This window comes from Marmota marmota, unplaced genomic scaffold (genome assembly GCF_001458135.2).
Source record: "Marmota marmota marmota unplaced genomic scaffold, marMar, whole genome shotgun sequence".
Taxonomy (NCBI): Eukaryota; Metazoa; Chordata; class Mammalia; order Rodentia; family Sciuridae; genus Marmota; species Marmota marmota.
The window spans coordinates 15,616,879-15,641,471 of record NW_026000005.1 but is presented as its reverse complement, the minus strand read 5'-3'; the positions used below and the strand labels follow the sequence as shown (position 1 = coordinate 15,641,471).

Sequence of the window (24,593 nt, the reverse complement as noted above, 5' to 3'; positions counted from 1 at the left end):
TTGCTTTGGAAAGTCAAGATGACACTCCAGAGGACTACAACTTCCAATGACTTTTAAATTGCCATTCTCTAGTTTCCACCTAATACTGTTCTTATACCTTTTCCCTTCAGATCCTAAATACTGCACCTTTTTTAAAAAGTTCATTTTTTATTTGTTTTAATTAGTTATACATTAGAATGCACTTTGATATATATAATGGAATATAATTTCTCTAAATACTGTACCTTAATTTTCCTGATGAGACTTGGGATTTAGTATCGACTTTTACCTCTTCTCTCCCCTGGCATTTGGTTAATTTCTCCTGTCTTTTTTCCCCTCAGCTTCCTCCAAGCTACCTCTTTCCTCCACAAATTTTTATTCCATGTTTTCAGTAATTTGACAGTGCTCAAGGGTTAATTTTATTTAGCAGGGGATTATGTAATACAAAATGAGACTACAGGAGTGTCTTTTATTTATGAAATACATTGTTTCCTTTTAGAGTTTCATAATGGGGTTTTAAAAGGAGCATGTTTTAATACTCAATGAACCACCTGTCAAGACAAACCATATCAACTTTGTGGCTTCACTGTTATTGGATAATACAATGATTTTGTTCATTCTTAAGTAGCAACCAAACAGCACGAATTAACTACTCAAGATGCAGGTCTACTTAGTTTTAACTTTTAAAAATTAAGGCACAACTTACATAACTTTTATTGTGTGTTTTTTTTAATGTAGAGTTCTATGAATTTTTGACCAACACACATATCATTATACCCATAACTACCATCAAACTCTGGAACTGTTTCATTTCCACCATAAATTCCTTTAGACTGCTCACCCCTAGACAACCAAGGATCTGCTTTGTGTTATTCTTAAAAGTTCTGCTTTTTTCAGAACATCATGAATGGTACTATACATAATGCATTTTTTGAGTCTGTATTTTTTCACTTAGCATAATACCTGTAGAATTCATCCACATCTATATATAGAGATTATATATATTTTTCCTGATATATATCTATCAGGAAAATACATTCTATTACTCAATAATATTCAATAGGTGCATCATATTTTATCGATTCACCATCTGAAATACATTTAGGTTGTTTGCAGTATTGGGTCCTTATGAAGAAAGTCACTATACTTACTCATAAATTGACTTTTGTGTTTTCATTTCTCTTGGGTAGATACTTAATAAATGGGACTGCTGGGCCATACGGTAAGTATGTGCATTTTCATCAGCAATGTATGAGAGTGCTAGCTGTTCCATATCCTTGCCAGACAATAATCACTAATCCAGCACTAAAACCTCAGGTTTATTTGCCATCTGTTCACCTTATTTAGTAAAATACCTATTCAAATCTTTTGCCCATTTTGCAGGAAGGAGGCTGGGTTGTCTTCCCATTAACTAAATTGAGAGTTCTTCAAATATTATGGCCCTAAAGACCTTTTGTCAGATATGTATTTTGCAAGTAATATTTCCCTGACTGTGACTTGTCTTTTTATTCTCTTAACAGTGTCTTTTGTGAAGCTGTTAATTTGTATGAAGTCCATTTGTATTAAACTTTTTTCCTTAGCTGATCTTGCCTTCAGTGCCGTGGAACAGTTTGCCTAACCCAAGAACACACAGACATTCTCCTATGTTTTCTTTTAGAAATGTTACATTTTTTAATTCTCCATTCAGATAGATGATCTATTTTGAGTTTGTTTTTGTCTATGGGGCAAAGTGCAAAGGGTTTTTTTTTTTGCAAATGGATATCCAAGTGTTACAGCCTCTTTGGTTGACAAGACTTTCTATATAGAATTTCCTTTATGCTTCTGTTGAAAATAAACTGCAAATATATGAAGGCTCTAAACTATTCCACTGATATATGTCTCTATTCTTTTACAATCCCAACTGTTTCAAAATCACCTTAGTTGTCCTTTTACAAAATTTTCTGTCTATTCAAGTTCCTTTCCCTTTCCATATAAAAATTCTTTAAAGCTCACATACTTTGCAAAAGAGTCTGCAGGGTTTTTGACAAAGCTATTGAATTAACATGAACATACTACATCTATGAGAATTAACATCTCAACAATATTGAGTCTTCTGGTCCATGAACCTGGTATCTCCTTCAACAGCATTTTAGTTGATTGTGGTTTTCAGTATACAGATTCTATGCCATATATGGTTTAGACTAGAGCTAGATAATTCATGTTTTTAGAGCTATTACAAACAGTACTTACTCTAGATAGGGCAGAGGGGTGGGAGGGAAAGGGAGGCGGCATGGGGTTAGAAATGATGGTGGAAATGTGATGGACATTATTATCCAAAGTACATGTATGAAGACATGAATTGGTGTGAATATACTTTGTATACAATCAGAGATATGAAAAAATGTGCTCCATATGTGTAATATAAATTGTAATGCATTCCGCTGTCATATATAAATTAAAAAAAATAAAAAATTCTATTTCCAATTACAGACTGCATAAACAGTACCATTTTATATAATAATCTTTATGTCAAGATTATTATAGATTTCACTTAAAAATCTATCTTTGTCCTACTCTTATTTCAGATTATAAATTCTCAAAGGTTTTTGCATATTTTCTCCACCTCCCTTCTCAGTAAAAATCTGTTTAAACATTTCAAAAGTAAGTCAAAGGATCCCAGAACTGTAATTTATATGGAACATGTAAGTTTATTCATCAATTGATGAATTAAACTTCTTTCTTTCTGCTGACAAGGAGCATCATTAGGACAATGAATGAGGTGTTTGCCAAAGCTACTGAATTAACATGATCCAATATTATAACTACATTAATTATTGATATTTTTGAAACAAGAATATATTTTAAGATTTTTATCCTTAAGTAATGCTTATTTATATACATGAGAATTCCATATAAATCTATACAATGACTGTTTAATTGTTTCCAGACAATTTAGCAAATTATGGAAAATTTATTTTGGATTTCAGTTTAACCCTTAGTGTACTTGAGAGGAAAAGGAAAACATTATAAGCAATCTAACTTTCTGAGCTATCTAAAAATATGGCATTTATTTATCAAAATGTTATTTGAAGCTGAAATATATTATGCAACATCAAGCAGAGAACTTAGATTACATATTCTTCTAGATTAACCCCAATTTCATTCCCCTTTCTAAACTTTTTTTACAGGCCTTCTTATAAATTACTTTTCATATGCTTATAACAGTTGCTTATTGAAGGAGTGTGTGAAAAAAGGGAGAGAATGCAACAAAGTAATATTGTAACTTACTTAGATACAGCTACAGTTTGGCAAAAATAGAAGTGTACAGACCTAATAAGCCAGGCAATTTCACCCATTACCACACTTGAGGGTAACATTTTCATGGGCATGCTACTTCCTCAATGGTTTAAATTTCTTCATGCCTCTTAAGAGTGAATCTCCCTGAGCTTTCTATCATTCTAAGGTTCTAAGGGTTATTCATATCATATTCCTAACCAAATAAAAACAATGTATTGTCTCTAATGTACTGAAATATAATTTAAATACTCAGTTTTCTTTGGGATGTGACGTTAGTAAGAAAATCTTGTAAGAGTTTTAAGAATTCACAATCAAAAACATAATTAGGGCAAAGAGATTTAATTAAATAAATTTTCCTGAAATGTGATCTATTATTGCTTTGTCAAGATCTTAAACTATTAAGGGGGTAAACAACTTCTTTCTTATTAACCCACCATGCTATTTCAGATATAGAGGAATGATTTTCCCCGAGCTTAGAAGTTCTGAGGAAGATGCTTCTCTGCCCATATCCACATCCTGTTCCTGCCCAAGTAAATAAAAATAGATGATCTAAGTAGGGACTTTCACCTGGTCCTATTTTACAAAACTACCCCATTGTTGTGCCTTCAAGGGAAAACATAGGATTTATGATCATGTTTTTACTTCCGTTATTTACAGTTGGTGCTTCACTTCATGAAGTCACACTTACTTCCTTTTTGACAAAGTTCAGTAAACTTTGTGCTAATTTTCTTCTCAAAGCAGCGGCAACATCTCAATGTCTGGTTTGGGGGACAAAACAGGTAGATACTTGAGGTCTGAATGGTTGAGTGACCCAAGAAGGTTCTCTAATCCAGGATTTTCCCCAGAGTTCTGCATTGGATTTCAAGGGCTGGCTTACACATTAATTGATATAGTGCATTTGTTCTCCACATTGCTAGAATATCTCATGTCATTCCTTCAATGACAAAGGAGTAAGCAGCAAGAAAGCAACTATCATTCATCTCTAAAATTCATTGTTTTCAATTCTGTGCCATACTAGATTCCTCCAGAGCTAGGACAATTCAATAAAACCACATTTAAACACAAAGTGGCCTGACATGTTTCATTTAGGGGCACTGGATAGATGACCAGGAAGGTTAATTAGAGGTTTTCCTAGTATGCAATGGATGGATATGTGTGTGACAATACAAATCTATTACTAGTAGTTTTTTTTTTAACAGTGAAAGATTGAAATATGAGGACAAATGTTATTCATATTAAAAAGCTGATAGAAAATCCTGATTTGTTTTGCTATGGAGTTGGGCTAACATCAGTATCTGCACATTAAAAATCCTATAGCTTAAGAAATGGAACATCTAAAAAAAGAAATACACTAAGTACCAAAAGGAAGATCACCCAGAGAAAGTGATAAATTTTAGAGGGAAGAGTAATATAAGGTATAGGGTAGTAAGTGACAGTAATGAAGATGGAGAAAGTAAGAGTCATACTTAACATGATAAATTAGGGATAGAGGTATTGACAAATCAAGAAGGATGGTATCATCAAAGTAAAAGATTCAGGTACTCATACAGCCTGTCTGGAAAACTGTGTTTAGGTGAAGTAGAAAATATGCAATAGGATGTATTATGAGGAAGACTGGAAAGGTAAGCAGAGGGCAGAAATGAAGGCCACTGTAATGAAACCAATGAATCTAGCTTTACTTTATACATAAAGGAGGCAACTGAAGACTCTGATTACATAAGCACATCTCATTTAAGAAGCTATACCTGGTAATAAGGCATATGAGACAGAACAAAATGAAGCCAGAAATGTACAACTGTGGAAATTGACCAAGTAAAACACAACAAAGGCAGCAATGACCTCGTATGGGGAAAGGATTATGGAATAAAACCAAGACTTACCATAATGTGCCCAAAGTTGGCAAGGTAAACAAAACCATAGGAATTCAGCCCTACAGAACAGATGCTAAGTGTGTACTAATACATTGCTCTGCTTTTTGTAGGGTGATACTGATTTTTAAGCAAATTCTATTAATAAATAAACTTTCTTAACAAGCAAATAAGGTTACTACCAATCAAGGCAATTATATAATCAAATTAATAATGACATTTCATAGCCAGATCTGAGTTTTCAAAAATAAATTAAATTAGAAAGAGCACATGAAGAAACTCCTCGGATTCTTAAAATGTGGAGTTCTTTTATTTTGAATTAATGCCATCTCCACTTCCCTCGAATGTTTTCTATATGAATGCATGTTCACATCTTTAACTATAATTAAAGAGAAACACACAAAGAGAAATTAGATACTGGATGATTAATAAATACCAAATAAAACAACAAAGCAATATTTTACATTTATTAAGTCCACAAAACCAAGCAATTCAGTTAATGATAAATTTTGGCAGAGATATGGCAACATTAGGTATTGCTGGCTGGAAATTACACCAGTGAAGCCAATGAATCTAGCTGTACTTGGATAATGATATGGTATTTCTTAGGTATGCATGTTTAGGACTCATCAATTCTGTCCCTTGAATATGCATAAAATATGTTCTCACAAGATCAGTAAGTATTACATTTATAGATGTTCAATGTACCGTTATTTGTGGTGGCCAGAAATTAAAAGGCCACAAGGTATATATCTAACACAAGGTGCTAACTATGCAAAAAGTGGTGAATGCATACCTTCAAGTACTGGTAAAAATAATAATTTAAATCAATTCACGGTAACTGAGTAGAGTTTAAAAACACAATGGTAGTAACATAAGGTAATAAACAGAATGGGATACAAACATCATACTATTTATATAAAAATGCGTGCATATAAATACCCATACATATTCCTTGGATCATATAACAATGATTACACAATAAACATAAGAAAATGATAAGTCTATAACAGGGAAAGAGAAGTGAATAGGAAGATAAAGGAGAAAGCCCAACCTAAATAGAAAATTGTGCATTTTTAGTATTAGAGGAAAAAAATCTATTAATCAATGAGCGAACATTAAAAAATATTTTTAAGTGGTTTTAAAAATTAATTTTGGGGCATTAAGGTCCACTTTTCTAAAACACATGAAAAATTAATGTTGAGATTTTGGGGTATTAAGATTACACAATATTAAAATAAACATACACACACATACATATAATATGTGTGTGTCTATGTGTATATACATATAAAATAAAGAATCATCAAACCTCATGCTTAAGAGGATTAGAAGTTAATAACACTACTCCAAACCCTTGGTGCTAGTGCTAGTCAAGACTGTAGTCCAATTTCTTTCATAATTATCCAGTACACTTTTGGGGACAGTATCTTTCTATATTTAAGAAGAAAAGACTGCCTTACACACATCTAGGCCAACTTCCAATTATGCAGTCTGTGCACTTTGCCTTGATTCTTTTAAAAATATAAATAGTTTGCATGGTATATGAAACAAAATCAAAAGTGGGTTACCAGTAAAATCAGGTACTTAAGAAACAATACTTTTTTAAACATTATGTTCAGTGAACTGGTCATAATTTATGATTCTTTTTTTTTTAAAGATAGAGAGAGAGGGGAGAGAGAGAGAGAGAGAGAGAGAGAGAGAGAGAGAAAATTTTTTTATTATTTATTTTTTAGTTTTAGGCGGACACAACATCTTTTGTTTGTATGTGGTGCTGAGGATCGAACCCTGGCCGCACGCATGCCAGGCGAGCGCGCTACCGCTTGAGCCACATCCCCAGCCCTGATTCTTTCATATAATAACATAATGATGTTCCTGAATGCAAAGGAAAGCACACAGAAATGAACATTTCATTAATCTTAAGAAACACATTTTTTTTCATATTTTATGTCAGGATATACAATTACAATTAACGACACCTCACAGTTGTTATTTTGGCCATTTTTTGTTTTAACATCTCTGAAGTATGGAGTGTCTACAATTGGAAAGTCTTGGATTTGAAGAAATCTGGTAAAAATTCTTAAGGTTATATTACCTAATTCATGTGGCAGTTCATGACAGAAGACAGCTATAGAAGTACTGATTCCTCCTGTCAATCCAGCACTGAAAGCCGCTCCTGAGGAAGATTTAAAACAAAAACAAGTGATATTGCAGCTCTTCTGTTTTTCCATTTTTATTAATGATGACTGGTTGTCTCTTCTGCATATCTAAGTTAATTTCACTTATATGCATAACTCACCCATTTTACATACTAGAGTTTTTGAAAATATAGTGAGTACATATTCTGAGTCTACCAGAAGAATCCTTTAGTATTAACAGCTACTGTAGATGTAAAAATATAGTCAGCTTTCTGAAAGAAAGCAAAGCCTGCTTTTGGGCAATTAATAGTCTCTCTCAAAGATAGTCACATATCGATCACATTTAATGTTCTCCTAAAATGGTAAGATGAGTTTACATTAGCAAGATTCTAATGTATTTGCCAAGCACAATGGTGCATGCCTGTAATTCTAGTGACTCAGGAGGCTGAGACAGGAGGATCACAAATTCAAGACCAACATCAACAACTCGGCAAGGCCCTAAGCAACTTAGTAATATCCTATTTAAAAAAAAAAGAAGGCTGGAATGTGGCTCAGTCATTAAGCACCCCTGAGTTCATTCACTGGTACCAAAAATATTATAATATATTTGAATGTATTATAATGTATTATTACCATGATTTTTCGTGTTGTAAATATTTTCTTCACCTTTTCAAAATGAAAAAACTCCACGATTGAAATTAAACTGTTTTCTTTTAGGGAATATACAAATGTATTTGAAAATGTAACATTAAAATAGCTTTTTCAATAAAGTGACTATCCTTTGAGAAATCAAGTTATTTAAGAAGTATATTATACACATTTGTTTAATTTCCAAAAAATAAAATAAATGAACACTGAAATTTTACCTTTAATTTCCAAATACATCTGTAAAACATGAAAACACATCCTTTGGAAAAACTAAATGACACAGTAATACATACTAGTACATTTGTTAATAAGCTCTACATAAATTTTAGTCTTATGAATTATAGTTCATAGGATTATATGGACATATTGAAAGAAGAAAAGCATCTTTAAAGAACAACAAATTAGCCAGGTGTGATGGCCCATGTATGTTATCCCACCTACTTTGGAGGATGAGGCAGAATGATTGGAAATTTTAGGCCAGCCTGTACAACTTAGTGAGACTCTATCTCAAAATTTTAAAAGGGCTGTGGTACAGCTCAGTGGTAGAGCTCTTGCCTAACAGTATGGAAGGTCCTGGGTTCAATCCTTAATACTGCAAAAAAAAAAACAAAAACAAAATTTATAACCCAACTTTCAAGTATAGTCCACTTACCAATTGCCAGCCCATCACTGAAGTTGTGGATGCCATCCCCCATGATTACCATCCAGGCTATATTGGCTATTCCTGTTTCTTTCAGATCTGATCCAGAATGACAGGGACCATGTGAATGATGAGAATGTTTGTGGTGCCACTGATGATTATGTTTTCTCAGCACAGTTTTATTCTCATCATGGTGGTTATGTGCAGTAGCATGGAGATCATGCTCATGAATGGTATGTAATCCATCACTGTGAGAATGGTCCATGATTTTCTCCTCTTCTATACAAAGGTAGTTCTTAGGAGGGGATTCTTGTTGGCCTTCTAAATCTGTCAGTTCAGTTTCATTAAGTCGATCTTCAGAAACAACTGAGTCATCGGTTCCTAAATTATAGGAGAGATGTTTTATAAGTAAATGCATGAATATTTGCTCATTTTTAAACCCAGACAGAGCAGCAATGCAATGAACATTTCTTAAGTGAATATAAGTCTGATAAATATACTTCCCTAAAACTATTTAGAAACAATTCCCACAAAACAATGTTTTTGGAAACTCATCAACTAAATAACTAGATAAAATAAACCCAAAATGTTCAGAGAAAGGAATCTTAGTGGTAACTCACTCTAGCCACTTCTTATTTAAAAAACAAAGACAAATAAAATTTACAAAACTTTCCCAAGTCATACAGTTAGTTGATGGTAAAGTTCTTTATATCCCTCAATGCTCCACCTATATGACAATGCGACTGAGAAACATCATTGGTAGAATGAAGTTCAGAATCCCATGCAGGGAAGAAACATGTGATAAGGAACTTTTTTCTTAACTGAGGATGACCTTTCAACTAGTTTTTCAAAGCTCTTTTTTTATGACAGAGACCCTGATACTTCCCAATTGTATTCTGGGGCAGAGTTATACCATTAGATTCTAAGACTGCTAATTTTTTTGCAGAAAATCATTGATACCATCAGGGAAATAAGTTGAAACAGAAAATGAGAAAATTAGGTTAAAAAACATTTTTACGTTCCCCTGAAAACTAAGCTACCTCACTCATCACCTACAACAATCAGAATACAAACAGAGCAGATTTTAATAAAGACTAAGGCCATGCTCCTTCAAGCACAAAGGCAATTTTCCTTTTTCCACCTTAAACCAATCATATTTAAAAGATAAAGAGATTTCACATTGTCAAGAAGTAGAACACCAACTCACTACCTAAAAAGACTTTGATTTCCTCAAATATTTTTTCCTTAAGCTAGAAGTGCAAAATGTTTCTTGCCCCATAATGTTCTTGGCCCACTTTCAGCATAAGGGTGAAATTAACTAAACAAATCATAAGACACAAGAAATATTTACATTTAAGAAAAACAGCTTAGAAACTAGTATTAGGGAAGCCACAAGGACAAAAAATTTTAAACAACACAGGTGCAGTTTAGACGCAATTTTTATATTTTAAGAGTTTCTCTTTAGTTAGAACTGTTGATACCAGCAAGAGGCTTGAGTTGAAGCCAGTCAGCATCTGGTGTGTTGTTTAATTTATGATCTGAAAGCTTCCTTCCAATAGTTGATTCTTCTGTGCTCTGCTTGATAAACCATTTCTGTTTTCCCTGGGGGAAAAATTCTGATATTAGTAAAATCTGTATCCACAATTAGCAACAATATCACCTTGTTAACACCTATTGGGGACAACTGGTATTAACTTTATACATAAATCACTTAGAAAAGAAGAAAAAAAAATTTGAGAGTTATCAAGGGATCTAAATAGATGAAAAATCCAACCAAATGTGTGTACTGATTGATTGATTTTTGTAGTATTGGGGATTGAACCCAGAGTTGCTCTACCACTGGGCTACATCTCGAGCCTTTTTATTTTGAGAAAGAGTCTTGCTAGGTTGCTGAGGCTGGCCTCAAATTTGTAATCCTCCTGTCCCAGCCTCCTGACTGGCTATTACAAACATGTACCAAAATGCTTGACTTAAACTTTCATATTTTAACAAATACTAAGCTAAGAGGTTCAAGTAATCTACATTAAAGAATACAATGCACAGTATTAAATGTAACAGAAAAGTTAAAAAAATTAAAGCTTATTCATTTGTATTTTACTCTGTGCTTGATGCAATTTCTTATTGCACTGATTATACCATAATGAAAAGAGTCATACTTCAGGTATATCCTAAATTTGTAGTTCACTTCTTTCAGAGGTTCTAACTATATGGTGCGGCATTTTCTTGTTGGTTTTATTTATAGGCCTTAATGATGTGTCAGGCTTAAGTGAGCTTATATGGCTAGCTAGGCATGAAGCAGTCTCCAAAGACAGCTACCACCCACTTCCTCGTTCCTGTATGACTATTCCGCTGTACACGTAAGGAGGTGGAGTTTATCCTCTGCCCTAGACTTTGGCTGTCCTTCTGACTTATTCTGATTGATAGAATGAAGTAGTCAGTGCCTGTTCCAGGACTAGTCTTAAAAGGGCCAGGAAGCCTTTGCTTTTGCTCAGTGAGGCCAGCCATAAAACCTGTGAAGTAGTTTAATCTTGACTCTGAGGAGACATCAGGTGGAGGAGCAGTAAGATAGAAGTGAAGCACCTTTCAGCTCTACCCTGACCAGCCCAGCAGCCAGACTGAAAGCTCCCTTTCAATACACAAACTGATCCTTCTGAGAAGCCTGTCAAGTATCTGTTCTATTTAAATACAATTAATTCTCTTTCTTCAAAAAAAAGTTGTGCCCTTTTCCAGTTGTGTACTTACTGTCTTGTTCATCTAAAGAACAGGCAGTGATTTATCTAGACAAATCCTTTCCTTGGATACATTTGAAGAGTTCCTTCCTAGATCTGGAGACCTCTCCCAGCCCCAACCCAACCAAAGGTTTTCCTTTCAGTTTTTTATTTTCCAAATTTCAAATTTACAAAAAAAGCTGTCATGTTTTGGAACTTCCATTCTCTTACATCAATTTTCTTCCCTTTTAAAATGTATTTAATTTCACCAGTAAATTGGGGCCCAAAATAAGATGGAGAAAAAAAAAAAACTTATTTAGGGCCAGGGTTGTTGCTCAGTGGTAGAGCACTCATACCTAGTACAAGTGAGGACCTGGGTTCGATCCTCAGCACCACATAAAAATAAATAAAGATATTGTGTTCAACCAAAAAATAAATAAATATTAAAAAAATAACAACTTATTTATCCCTTAAAGCAAGAATTATATTCTATACTTGCCGGTAAACTACACCGTCCCTAATACTATATGCTGCTTCAATGTTAGAGGTGTACACATTTGGAGAAAATAACTAGGACTTTAACTTCTTTACATATATTGCAATATATACTTTATTACAGTGATGAGCTTTTTTCTACTAACACGTATTAATTGTACATATTAATGGGGTTCAGTTTCAAAACATGAACACAGTGCTCGCTGATCAAATTGGAGAAATTAACATTTTCCTCTCCTTGTTTTTGTTTGAATCCCATGAACTCCTCTCTTCTAGATCTTCATAAAGCATACACTAGGTTCATGTGAACTGCAGTCACCCTGTGTTGTTGAACACAGAATTCACTCCTCCATCCAACTGTGCTGTGGTACCTGCTGTCCTACTCTCTGCTCCGTACAACGTCTGGCAATCACTATTTCACATTCAAGCAGGTGTTTTTAATTTCCACAACAGAATATGTGATACTTATCTTTCTGTGTCTGGCTTATTTCATTTAACATAATGTCTTCCAATTCTACCCATTTTGCTACAAATGGCAATTTAATTCTTTTCTATGGCTTAACAACATTCTATTTCGTATATACATATTCTTTTTCATTCATCTATTGATGGGCACCTAGGTTGATTCCACATCTGAGCTACTGTGAATAGTGCTGCAATAAATATGGGCATGCAGGTATCTCATTAGTAGGTTGATTTCATTTCCTTTGCATAAATGCTAAAAGAGGGATAGCTGAAGTCATACAGTACATCTATTTTTAGTTTTCTGAGGAGCCTCCATACTGTTCTCCATAATGGCTATCCTAATTTATCCATCAACACTGTAGAAGAGTTCCTTTCTCTCTACATCCTCATCAGAAATTGTCACTTTTTGTTGTCTGGATGATAGCCATTCTAACAGGGATAACTCATTATAATATATATGTTTTTCCTTCTTGGTGATGCTGGAGCTTGAACCCAGGGCTTCATGCATGCTGAGCATGCATTCTACCAACGAGTTACATGCCCACCCTTCAAAGTAATTGTGAGTCATATTTCCCTGGTGACTTAAGCTTATTTTTTCATGTATTTCTTAAGAAGTTAATTCATGTCATATGTCCATTTTTTACAATTAAAAATATTAAAACATAAAAACTGTACATATAGTATATCATGTTATATTTCAATACATGGATACATTGTATAATGTTTAAATAAGGATAAGTATATTTATTTCCTCAAGCTTTTATTATTTCTTTATGAAAAGAACTTACAAAATTCATGTGCAGTACATTATTTATGGTCACCCTCCTGTGCAACAGCACACCAGAACTTCTCATTCCTATCTAACTGTAACTTAGTATTCACTGGCCAACATTTCCTCATTCCTCCCCCATCCCACCTCCACATGAGTGAACTCTGAAATTCTACTTGTCTTACTATGCCTGAGTTATTGGTTTATTTCACTTAACATAATAATCCCTAGCTCCATCCATGTTATCACAAATGACAAAACTTCTTTATTTTTAAGGTCGAATAATATTCCATTGTGTATACATGCCATACATGTATACATACAATTTCCATATGTGTATATATACAATTTCTTTTTTCACCTAAGTGAGGGACACAGGTTGTTTTTCTTTCTTGGTGATTATGAATAGTGCTACAATGAACATGAGAGTGCAGAGATCTCTTTGATATACTAACTTCATTTCCTTTGGATATATACCCAGTAGCTGAATTGCTCAATCTTGATAGTTGTATTTTTAATTTTCTGAGGGACCTCCATATGGTTTTCCCTAATGACTATAATAAATTACAATCCCATCAATACTGTGCAAAGATTCCCTTTTCTACATATATCCTTTGCCAATATTTGTTATCTTTAGTATTTTTGATAGTAGCCATTCTTACTGGGGGGAGATCTCATGCATTTGTGTGTTGGGGATCAAACCCAGAGTGTCACACATGCTGGGCAAGTGCTTTATCACTGAGCTATATCCCCAGACCTATCACTGTGGTTTTGATATGCATTTCCTTCATGATTTGTGATGCTGAGCTTTTTTCTTTTTCATGTACCTATATCCCTGGCCCTTTTTAAAAACTAGACCACTTCTGTGTTATTGTGAGTTCCTATGTATCCTGGATATTAATCCTTTGTCAGATGAATAGTTGGCAAATATTTTCTTTCATTCTATAGTTATCTCTTTCCTCTGTTGTTTCCTTCACTGTACAAAAGCTTTTCAGTTTGCTGTAATACCATTTTTCAATTTTTGCTTTTTTGTGCTTTTGATTTTTGTGCTTTTTGGGGTCATATCTAGAAAAACAATTGTCCATAACAATGTCTTTAAGTATCTCCATGTTTTCTTCTGATAGGCTCATACTTTGGGGTCTTATGTTTAGGTCTCTGCTCCATTTTGAGTTGATTTTTGCATAGGATGAGAGATAGGGGTCAAGTTTCAATCTTCTGCATATGAATGTCATTTTCCCAGTACCATTTATTGTGGAAACTGTCCTTTTTCCAATATATGTTTTGTGTTGCCTTTATCAGGAATCAGTTGACTGATGTGTAGGTTTATTTCTAGATCTCCATTCTGTTCCAATGGTCTAGGTGTTTTCATGCAAGTACCATGATGTTTTGGTTACTATTGTTCTATAGTATGTCTTGAAATAGGTTTTATTTTTTTTTCCTTTTTTTTTTTTTTTGGCAGGTACAAAAGTTTTATTGAGAGAACACCAATAAAGGGTAAAGGGAAGGAAGCAGGATGGGGTGAAGAGGAGAAAGCCAGATCACAGCACAGATCTTTCACTTGGATATGCTATGGGGGAATAGCAGAAACTTGATTAAGAAGAGCTTTTGATTGTGGTTCAGTTGTTAAAAAAAACCAGATGGTTGAGATTTGAGTGGGGTGCTTGCATGGGTGCCATGATGGGTAGCAAAGGAGATGAGTTTCTTTTTTTCCTTTTAGAAATATATGACAGTAGAGTGTATTTTGACATATTATAAATTCATGGAGTATAACTTTTTCTAATTAGGATCCCATTCTTGTGGTTGTACATGACGTGGAACTTTGCTGGCAGTGTATTCATATATGAACATAGGAAAATTATGTCTGGTTCATTCTATTGTCTTTCCTGTGCCCATCCCCCCTGCCTTTGCTTCATTCTCCTTTGTCTAAACCTCTGAATTTCTATTCTCTTCCTCCCTCACTTGTTGTGCATTAGAGAGAACATATCAGAAAGAACGTTAGGCCTTAGAGTTTTTTGGATTGGTTTATTTCACTTAGCATGATATCTCCAGTTCCATTTCATTTACCAGCTAATGCCATAATTTCATTCCTCCTTAGACTTGAGTAATATTCCATTGTGTTATACCTCATTTTCTTTATCTATTCATTTGTTAAAGGGCACCTAGGCTGATTTCATAGCTGATCTATTGTGAATTGAGATGCAATAAACATTGATGTGGCTGTATCACTGTAGTATGCTGATTTAAGTCCTTGGTGTATGCACTGAGGAGTGGGAGGAGTAGGATAAATGGATAAAATGGTGGTTCTATTCCAAGTTTCCTAAGGAATCTCCATACTGCTTTCCAGAGTGGTTCCACCAATTTGCAGTCCCACCAGCAATGTATGAGTAGACTTTTTTCCCCACATCCTTGCCAACATATATTGTTATCTGTATTCTTGGTAATTGGCATTCTGATTGGAGTGAGATAGAATCTCAATGTAATTTGAATTTGCATTTCTCTAATTGCTAGAGATGTTGAACATTTTTTCACATTTTTTTAAAAAATATTCTTATTAGTTGTTGATGGATATTTATTTATTTTTTTATACGTGGTGCTAAGGATCGAACCCAGTGCCTCACACATGCTAGGCAAGTGCTCTACCACTGAGCCACAACCCCACCCCTTTCCATGTATTTTTGAAAGTTCATATTTCTTCTGTGAAGTGCAATTCAGTTCCTTTGCCTGTTTATTGATTGAATTATTTTGTGGTTTTGGGTGTTAAGTTTTTACATATCCTAGAGATTAACGCTCTATCTGAGGTACAGGTGACAAAAGATTTTCTCCCATTCTGTAGGCTCTCTCTTCACGTTCTTGATTGTGAAATTAGGTATTATGATGCTCCCAGCTTTCTTCTTTTTGTTCAATGTTGCTTTGGCTATTTGAGGTCTTTTATGCCTCTGTAGTTTTGTGAAGAATATCACTGATATCTTGATGGGAACTGCACTGAATCTGTATATCGTTTTGGGTAGTATGGGCATTTTATAAATATCAAGTCTTCCAACCCATAACCTTGGGAAGTCTTTCCATTTGTGTGTGTGTGTGTGTGTGTGTGTGTGTGTCTTCCTCAATTTCTTTCCTTAAGTGTTTTCTAATTTTCACTGTAGAGATCTTTCATGTCCTTGGTTAAATTTATCCTGAGGGCTTTTTTAGTTTAGTTTTATTTTTTTCAGCTATTATGAATAGGACATGGGTTTCTCAGCAAGTTCATCACTGATGATTTTGTATCCTGAAACTTTGCTGAATTCATTTATTAGTTCTAGCATCTTTTGGTGGGGTCTTTTAGGTATTTCTATATATAGAAATAATATTACCTGCCAACAGGGATAATTTACTTCTTCCCTTCCTATCTGTATATCTTTTATTTCTTTCTCTGTCCTAACGCTCTAAAATGTCCAAATGTTCCAAATCTTAGAGGAAATACTTTCAGCTTTCCCCTCTTCAGTATGACATTGGCTGTGGGTCTGTCATATGTAGCCCTTATTATGTTGTTGGAGGATCCTTTAATACCTAATTTGTTTAGGGTTTTTATCATGAACGGATGTTGAATTTTATTTAATGATTTTTCTTCATTTATTGAGATGATATGATTTTAAAGTAATTCTTAAATATTTGTATTTTTTGTATCTAACCAATTATAAAGTCCGCTTACTGATTCTCATCTAAATAATCCTCTTAATTGCCTTCTCTTCCCCCACTCCTTATTGCCCATGATCTAGTTCAAATGCTTATCACCTCTCTTCCAAATTATTCTGCTATGGTCTCCTTAGAGAAACCTTGTGTCACCCCAGCCACTCCTGCCTCAGTATCCTTCTCACCATGTCTTATTCCCTACCATGCTTTAGGAATTATTTCACCTTTCAGATGACCCTTCAAGAACAAAATGCTGTTAGAACTCTTTCATTTTTTTCTAAATTGATCCTTCCCAGTTCCCTTTTGCCATTCTTGGCTCACCATCTTAATTATCCCTCCTTTAGAGGCAATCAAATATTATGATGTCCTCACTAAAATATGGTAACTAAAATTAAGTACACAATCGGAAATTTGAAAGGAAATTATAGATATGAAATAAGATTTATTTCCCATGATTTAAATAGCTACTGGAAATGGTAGGGAATGAGTTGCAGTTACACAGCTGTGTGTGAACTACAATTACTTCCCCAAATCCTAGTGCACAGCTCTGTTCAAAACCTAGTTTTGTCTCAAGGGGGTAACAAAATACATATTTATATAAATAAAATACATAAAAATAGTATAAAATTAAGAGTATCCAGTATTCAAAAACTATACAGTTTTTGACAGGGAAAAAATATATTTGGAGTTAACAATATGTAAGATTTTTTTTTTTTTGATGGAAAGTTTTTCTTTAACAGAATATACTAAAAGATTAGTGTTAGGGGCTGGGTTGTGGCTCAGTGGTAGAGTGCTCGCCTAGCATGCTCCAGGCACTGGGTTCAATTCTCAGCACCTCTTAAGTATAAAATAAAAATATTGTGTCCACCTAAAACTTAAGAGTAAATATAAAAAAAAAAAGAAAAGATTAGTGTTAATGTTTCAAACATGTTAGTGAGTTGTATTCAGGATAAAGCTTTTGAGGTAGATATGAACTAATGTGAGTAAGAAGAAGACTAAACCTAAGTAAATGGCAGTAGCCCTGAACTTCTTTTTCGGTGGAAAATTTCTTTTTAGTTATTTAGATTTCTCTCATAAATGTGACATCAAAAACAGAAGCTAACTGCATGACAATCAGGGTATTTAATAAATAGTCCGAGCATTTCCTCCCTAATAGTATATAACCTTTGAAAACAATGACCATTTCCATCATTTCATCCTATTTCTCTCCACAAAGCCCCCTTATTCTGACCTCTTCTTACTTCTACTACTTCTACTATTGTTGAGGCATTTCTGATTAAATGTATTGTGTGAAAATATTTTCACTAGAAGATATTACAGTAATAAAAGTCATCATTGAAAATATTATCTAAAATTGATAAAATTTTCTTCTATTTAGACATTTTTGTAGTAAGCATAAATTGGTGAGTAGCTTTTACCATCCTACTTAAATCAATTAGATATGATAAAAGAGAAATTAACAGACTGTTATATCTTGATTATAAATCCCAAAATAATTGTAACTAAAAAAAATGGCATCAACATCAGCCTTTCCTTTGAAGATTAGTGACTAAAAATAGCTAATCTCCATTGCTGAAATACCATTTCAGTTATTTTTTGTAAGTTTTCTTCACTCCTATTCATAGTGGAACTGGGAGAAGCTCAGCGCTACAACCTATGTATAGCATGTGCAAGGTCTTAGGTTTTACCCTCAGTACCACAAAAAAAAAGAAAAGGAAGAAAGATGTAACACAGAACATCATTATAATTAAGAAAAGCATATATCCAGAAAAAGATGATTTTTGTTTTGAACTATTTTTCTCAGAAAATAAACAATAAAAAGTACTTACTCTCTGTTGTTTATAATGCTTAAACATTCTAATGCAGTGTTCAATGATAAAGAGCAGGTAAATGCCTCCTAGAGCGACAAGTCCTTTCAATACAGCATCATATTCTTCCAAAAATTTCTTAGATTCATGTCCATGAGAATGTCCATGTCCATGTGCATGCTGATGACTGTGATCATGTCCACCCTGAGACTATGAATAAGAATGAAGAAAACTTATAAACAAATAACTGAAATGGTATTCAAACAATGGAGATTACAATCTTATAGAGAACATAGAAAAAATGCTTTTAATTTTACTTTTTAATTGACAATAAAAATTGTACATATTAATGGGGTGCCATGTAATGTTTCAATTACATGTATAAATTATGTAATGTTCAAATTAGGGCAAACATATCTAGCTCCTCAAACATTTATCATTTCTTCATGGTGAAAATATCTAAAACACTTTCTTCCAACTTTAAAAAAAATAAATACATCACATTATCTATAGTCCCCTACTGTGTAATGGCACACCAGAACTTAGTTCTCCTATCTAACTGCAACTTAGTGCCCGTTGATCAACCCCTCCCCATCTCTTCCCTCCTTTCTATTCTCCCAGCCTCTGGAAGCACTATTTCACTCTCAACTTCTATGAGATAAACTGTTTCAGATTTCACATACCAGTGTGATCATAGGTATTGAATATCTTTTAGTTTTCAAAGTGCTCCCCTAGAGATTACCTCACTTTCATTTTAATTTACTTTACATGATGACTTGTCCAAAAAGTAATACTTTTCATGGTGAAGCAAACACCATGGACTCAAATGTCTGTAAGAGTTAGATACTATTGTCAAAGAAACCAGAAGTAAAAAAAGGAGGTGATGAGTCCTTTACAAATGGGAATAATGACTGCTTAAATGCCTCAAATTTAGTAGTAACAAAACACACCAACTAATCTACCATCAGGTCACCACTTTGACCTCCTGGCTATATGTATAATCATTACAGCTCTTATACATTTCTTCTTAAAGGCTTTCATAGTATACTGATAGACAGATATATCATTCCTAGCTTCTACTTAAAAACATAATGATTCAATTTTTTTCAAAAATATTGCTAGTTAAACTGAAAATGGAACAAAACAAACTCCATTCAATAAGTAATAGCATATCATAAATACTAGATTAGTATTTGAACAGCTTGCTATTAAAGAATCCTTTTAATTTCAATATTTAAAAATTTTTTAAAGTTAAAAAGAATTCTTACATGGGGCAGTAGATGAAGAAGGGCATCTCCACTCATTGTTCCCACGGCGAGTGCAACAAGAAATGTGAGAAGGAATTTAAAGCATCCCTGGTTAATGATGGGAACCAAAATCACGCCTAGCAAGGAAAGCAGGCTAATGACAGTGATAGAAATGATACCACAAATCCATGCTGTAGGGAAAAATTGTCAAGATTAGTATGATGGCATGGAACAAAAAAGTCCTAAAGAAGAATAAACATAAGATAAACGAGTCATGGAAGACAGGTTATCTTTCCCAGACTATGCTTTTCAAGAAACTTTATGGGGCTGGGGATGTGGCTCAAGCGGTAGCGCGCTCGCCTGGCATGCGTGCGGCCCGGGTTCGATCCTCAGCACCACATACCAACAAAGATGTTGTGTCCGCCGAGAACTAAAAATAAATAAATAAATAAATTTAAAAAAAAAAAAAAAAAAGAAACTTTATGGACTGCTGTTCTTAAAAACAAATAAAACCATAACATTTAGCCACCCTGAACTCTTAATAAAAGAAAAAACGCAAATCAACTTATAAATAGTACCTCAATGGCCCACAATATTAGAAACAGTGACTTAAAATGACACAAGGCTATGATTTGCTCTTAATATCTAGACTATAAATAAACTTTCCACTGTCTGAAGGCACAGTCATACACAATAAAACTCTTTATTTAAAGAATATAATTATAATAGTTTCCTTGAGCACTAAAGTGAAACAAAGTATCTATCTAATGTACATTTTTATGAATCTTTCTAATAAAAAGTTTAAGAAACAACATATCAGCCCAAAGTGGAAGGATATTCACATGAAGAGTTAAGAAAGCATTACTGGTCGCTTTATGGTTCCAAAGGATAATTCTGTGCTCTTCCCCTTGATTTCTTCTCTTCTCTACACTATTTTGGAATTCCCTTTTCTTCAATTTGGCTTGCTATACAATTTACCACTTTTTAAGTATCTTACTATATATAACTAAGAATATGAGAAACATTTTTACAAAATAACTTTTGAAATAAATAGGTGTTATGGTGAAGAGGAATTTGTTCACAATTCTTTATCAAGATAAGCAGAATAAGATACCAGAAATAAATGCAAATGTTTGGGGAGCTATAAGTTTTGATTACAACTTGTATTAGCAGCCTAAACAAAAACAGAAATGTATTTCCTTTAAAAATTCTTTACCAAATTCATCTGTAGGAAATTTCACTGATTTCAAAGTGCTCCCCTAGAGATTACAATTCTGTGAAACTTTTAATGTAAAATACTATTTTTCTAATCAAATCTTAATAGGACTATCAGTCTGCTGAAAGAATTTTTATGAATTCTTATTTTAAGTGAACAAAGGGAAAATGCATCTCTTCCTCAGATAACTTAAAAATTTCACAAATAGATCAGTGAGGAGATGAGACTTGGCCCACTAAGTAGTTAATTTTATCAATAAAATTGTTTATCCACTGGACACTAGTCACAATATTCAGTGACATTCACACAATAGCCAACACTCATTAGCTAAATTAGATCATGGAATTAAAACGATAGGTCATCTATTGCTGATGGAAGCTTTGCAGCTCATCCAGGTATGAAGTTCTAACCACTGGACTTAACTTCTTTTTTTTTTTTTTTAAGTTTTTATTTTTTTTTATTGGTTGTTCAAAACATTACAAAGCTCTTGACATATCATATTTCATACATTAGATTCAAGTGGACTTAAATTCTTTAGCTTTGATCCTTGCAAATATTCCAAGGCAAGGAAGGAGGTGGAAATCAATTTTTAAGGAACCAGGGTCAGAGAAATATCATTATAAAACCCTTCCTGGTTGGTGAAACTGAAGGATAAGAGCAAGATCCCCCCAACAACACTTACTCTATAAGGCACAAGAAGTAAAACCCTATCCAGAGAGAAAAATATATATTCAAGTAAAGTCTAGAGGCTCACTTAAATAAGGAGCAACCAAGTTACTCTGCCCCCTGTTCACAGGTAGGAACAATAAAATCGATGAAACCTGATAATATTAATAGGTCAGAGAGGTAGCCAGAGGTACAGATTTTAGACATGAGAATTGGAAGTCAACAAACTTACTGGCCAACTAAACCAACCAAGGTTTGTCAAAACTACCACAGCTCTCTACCTCCAGTCATATTAGGGGAAAAAAGGAAATAAAAGTGGTTACTTTATCTAAATAGGACAAATTGAGGCTGGAAACAAAAACATTAATTTAAAGATAAAATGTCTCATACTATAAATACATAACTCTCTTTCCGAATATATATCTTCCATTAGTTTGGCAATAATCCAATCTAGAAGCAAATTATCTCAAAGTAACAACCTAAAAAGCACCTTAAATTACAAGTTTAAAGAAAAATACACTAAATTTCTGGGGAAAACCAGAAATGTATATATACTCCAAAATATTCTATAAGAGAATAAATAAATAACTATATATACTTTTTAATGTAAACACATGTGGATGAACACCACCAAAATCACAGACAAGACCCCAAATATACAATATATACAGAGCAAACAAACTTGGTAACTCCTCATAATTATCAGAAATTCTTATTAATCAGAATTATTTAACCCAAAAATATACTTGAATTAGTTACCAAAATTATCCAATAAAGGTACTTATTTTAACTCTGTCTATACATCAACGTCCAAAAAATTCATATAAATTAAAATCTACATTTGCAAATTTCTAGCTGGTGATCTTTGTTACTGATTGATTCATTTATTTTTTAATGCAGTATTTTTTTATACTTTTATTTTATTTATTTATATATGGTACTGAAGATTGAGCCCAGTGCCTCACACATGCCAGGCAAGCACTCTACCACTGAGTTACAGCCCCAACCCTGATTTATTCTTTTTTCTAGAGCTATATTACAATCTATACGGGACCTACTTATCAATACATTTGCAAAAGAAATTAAATTTTAAAATCTTAACATTTGGAGAACACCTTTAATTTGACATATTATACAATTTAAGACAACAACTAATACAATATAACTTTGCAGGCTAATAAAATATTAGCAGTAGAAGTATATTTCAAATTTTGAGTTTATAACATTTTCAAACTTAGGACCATATTAAAACAACATATTCTTATAGGCATTAAAGAGTTGGTAAAATCTATTGCCTAATCATAAAAGTAGTGTTACCAAAATGAGAATGAATCTATGCAAGTATTTTTTTCTAAAATTCTCATTATATTAATTTGTGAATAGGAATATCTTAAATGTGAAACCATGTCCAGTAAGATTTCAAGAAGCCAAATACATATTGCAATGTTCTGAGAAAACAATTATAATTTTAAATGCCATTTGGTCAATTATCAAAAGTCAAGTCAGCAAATGACAAATTAACCAAAATCTAATTTAAAAGAAAAAAAAACACAATTTTTCAATATACTAGCAGAAAACAGTAAGTACATTATAGAAGACCAATTATTGGCAGTTTAACACATGTTGAAACTAGCCAACTGCTTATACATTTATTTGGAGGAGGGTGTGTTTGTGTGAGTTCATGTGTATACAAATCAGGACCTATCAGGACATATGCATATAGTATCAATTGTTATAACTACACAGTTCTTTCTTCGTCATGGATTCTTTCTTAGCCATGGTGAAAAAGTAAATCTATGGTATAGAAGGGAAAAAAAAAATGCTTTAAAAGAAAAAAGTCCACCTGATAATTAGACAATTTTTGTCATTTGTAATATGTGACATTTGAAACTTGGAAGATATACTCTCACAAAAAAAAAGCCTTACACAAATCTTGGGTTACAACATTGCCCAATTTAAGGCACCATGCTCACTGTATTTTTAAGAGGGCAACATTTACTTACAACACAATGTGAATCACACTTGAAGTTGTTCAAGGAAATGGTATTATATTGAGCTTGGAAAGCTATTTCTCCAAAATGCTTTGATAAATACATACATGCATACACATGTATGTACTTTTTAACAAAAATAACTTTTTTTTTTTGGTGTCTTGTTCATTATAAAATGCTTGTTGACAAACCTGGTGTTGAGCAACAATGAAATGTCAAAAATCACAAGACTCTACTCCTGCTCCTAGATTTAATAATTTAAATACTTATTTAAATAATCCACATGACTCTGAACATTTAACTCTTTAAAAGAATTTCTTCAATTAAAAGAAATACATATGATTATTATACAAAAGGCTTACCTTTAAAAGATTTTTAATTGATTTTTTAAAAATTCTAGGACTAAAATGATCCTATATCTTTCAATGACTCCCCCCTCCCCATAATTGGTAAACCACTCCTTCATGTATGCACTTCTCTGGCAGAGATAGAAATTATAAAAATACTTTTTAAAAAGTCAATTATTCTGTCCCTTTAAAAAGACAATTTATCTTAATTCTTGCTTCCTACTAAAGGACTCTGATATCTATGGTAGCATTATTCAAACTGTTTCATGAGATAGAGAGTATTTCAAAAGGAAGGGTAGCGGGCTGGGGTTGTAGCTCAGTGGCAGAGTGCTTGCCTCAGCACCACATAAAAACAAACAAACAAATAAATAAAACGTGTTGTGTCCATCTACAACTAAAAAAAATTTAAAAAAAGGAAAGATAGTGAGATTTAATATTCAAGATGCTAGGCATGGTGGCACACCCATGGGAAACTGAGGTAGGTGGATCACAAGTTTGATGCCAGTGATGGGCAGTACAGTGAGACCTTGTCTCAAGATAAAATAAAAATGGGCTGGGGATGTAGCTCAGCAGTAGAGTGCTTGTTAGCATACACAAAGCCCTGGGTTCAGCTCCCAGCATGGCCAAAACCTAACAAAAGTGTGTGTGTGGGGGGGGGGGGGG

At 33.4% G+C, this 24,593-nt stretch overlaps 1 protein-coding gene across 5 annotated transcripts in view; it reads right to left on the bottom strand.

Annotated features, from left to right (window-relative positions):
• The window catches only part of Slc39a10 (solute carrier family 39 member 10), a 148,819-nt gene that overhangs the window by 7,609 nt on the left and 116,617 nt on the right, over positions 1-24,593 (bottom strand). For all 5 annotated transcript variants that reach the window (XM_048808209.1, XM_015481174.2, XM_048808210.1 and 2 more), the window contains 5 exons: positions 19,732-19,901; positions 18,485-18,673; positions 10,031-10,151; positions 8,562-8,930; positions 7,219-7,299 (listed from right to left, as the gene is read on the bottom strand). In XM_048808209.1, the coding sequence (XP_048664166.1) occupies positions 7,219-7,299; positions 8,562-8,930; positions 10,031-10,151; positions 18,485-18,673; positions 19,732-19,901 (930 nt within the window). The remainder of the gene's footprint in view (positions 1-7,218; positions 7,300-8,561; positions 8,931-10,030; positions 10,152-18,484; positions 18,674-19,731; positions 19,902-24,593) is intronic.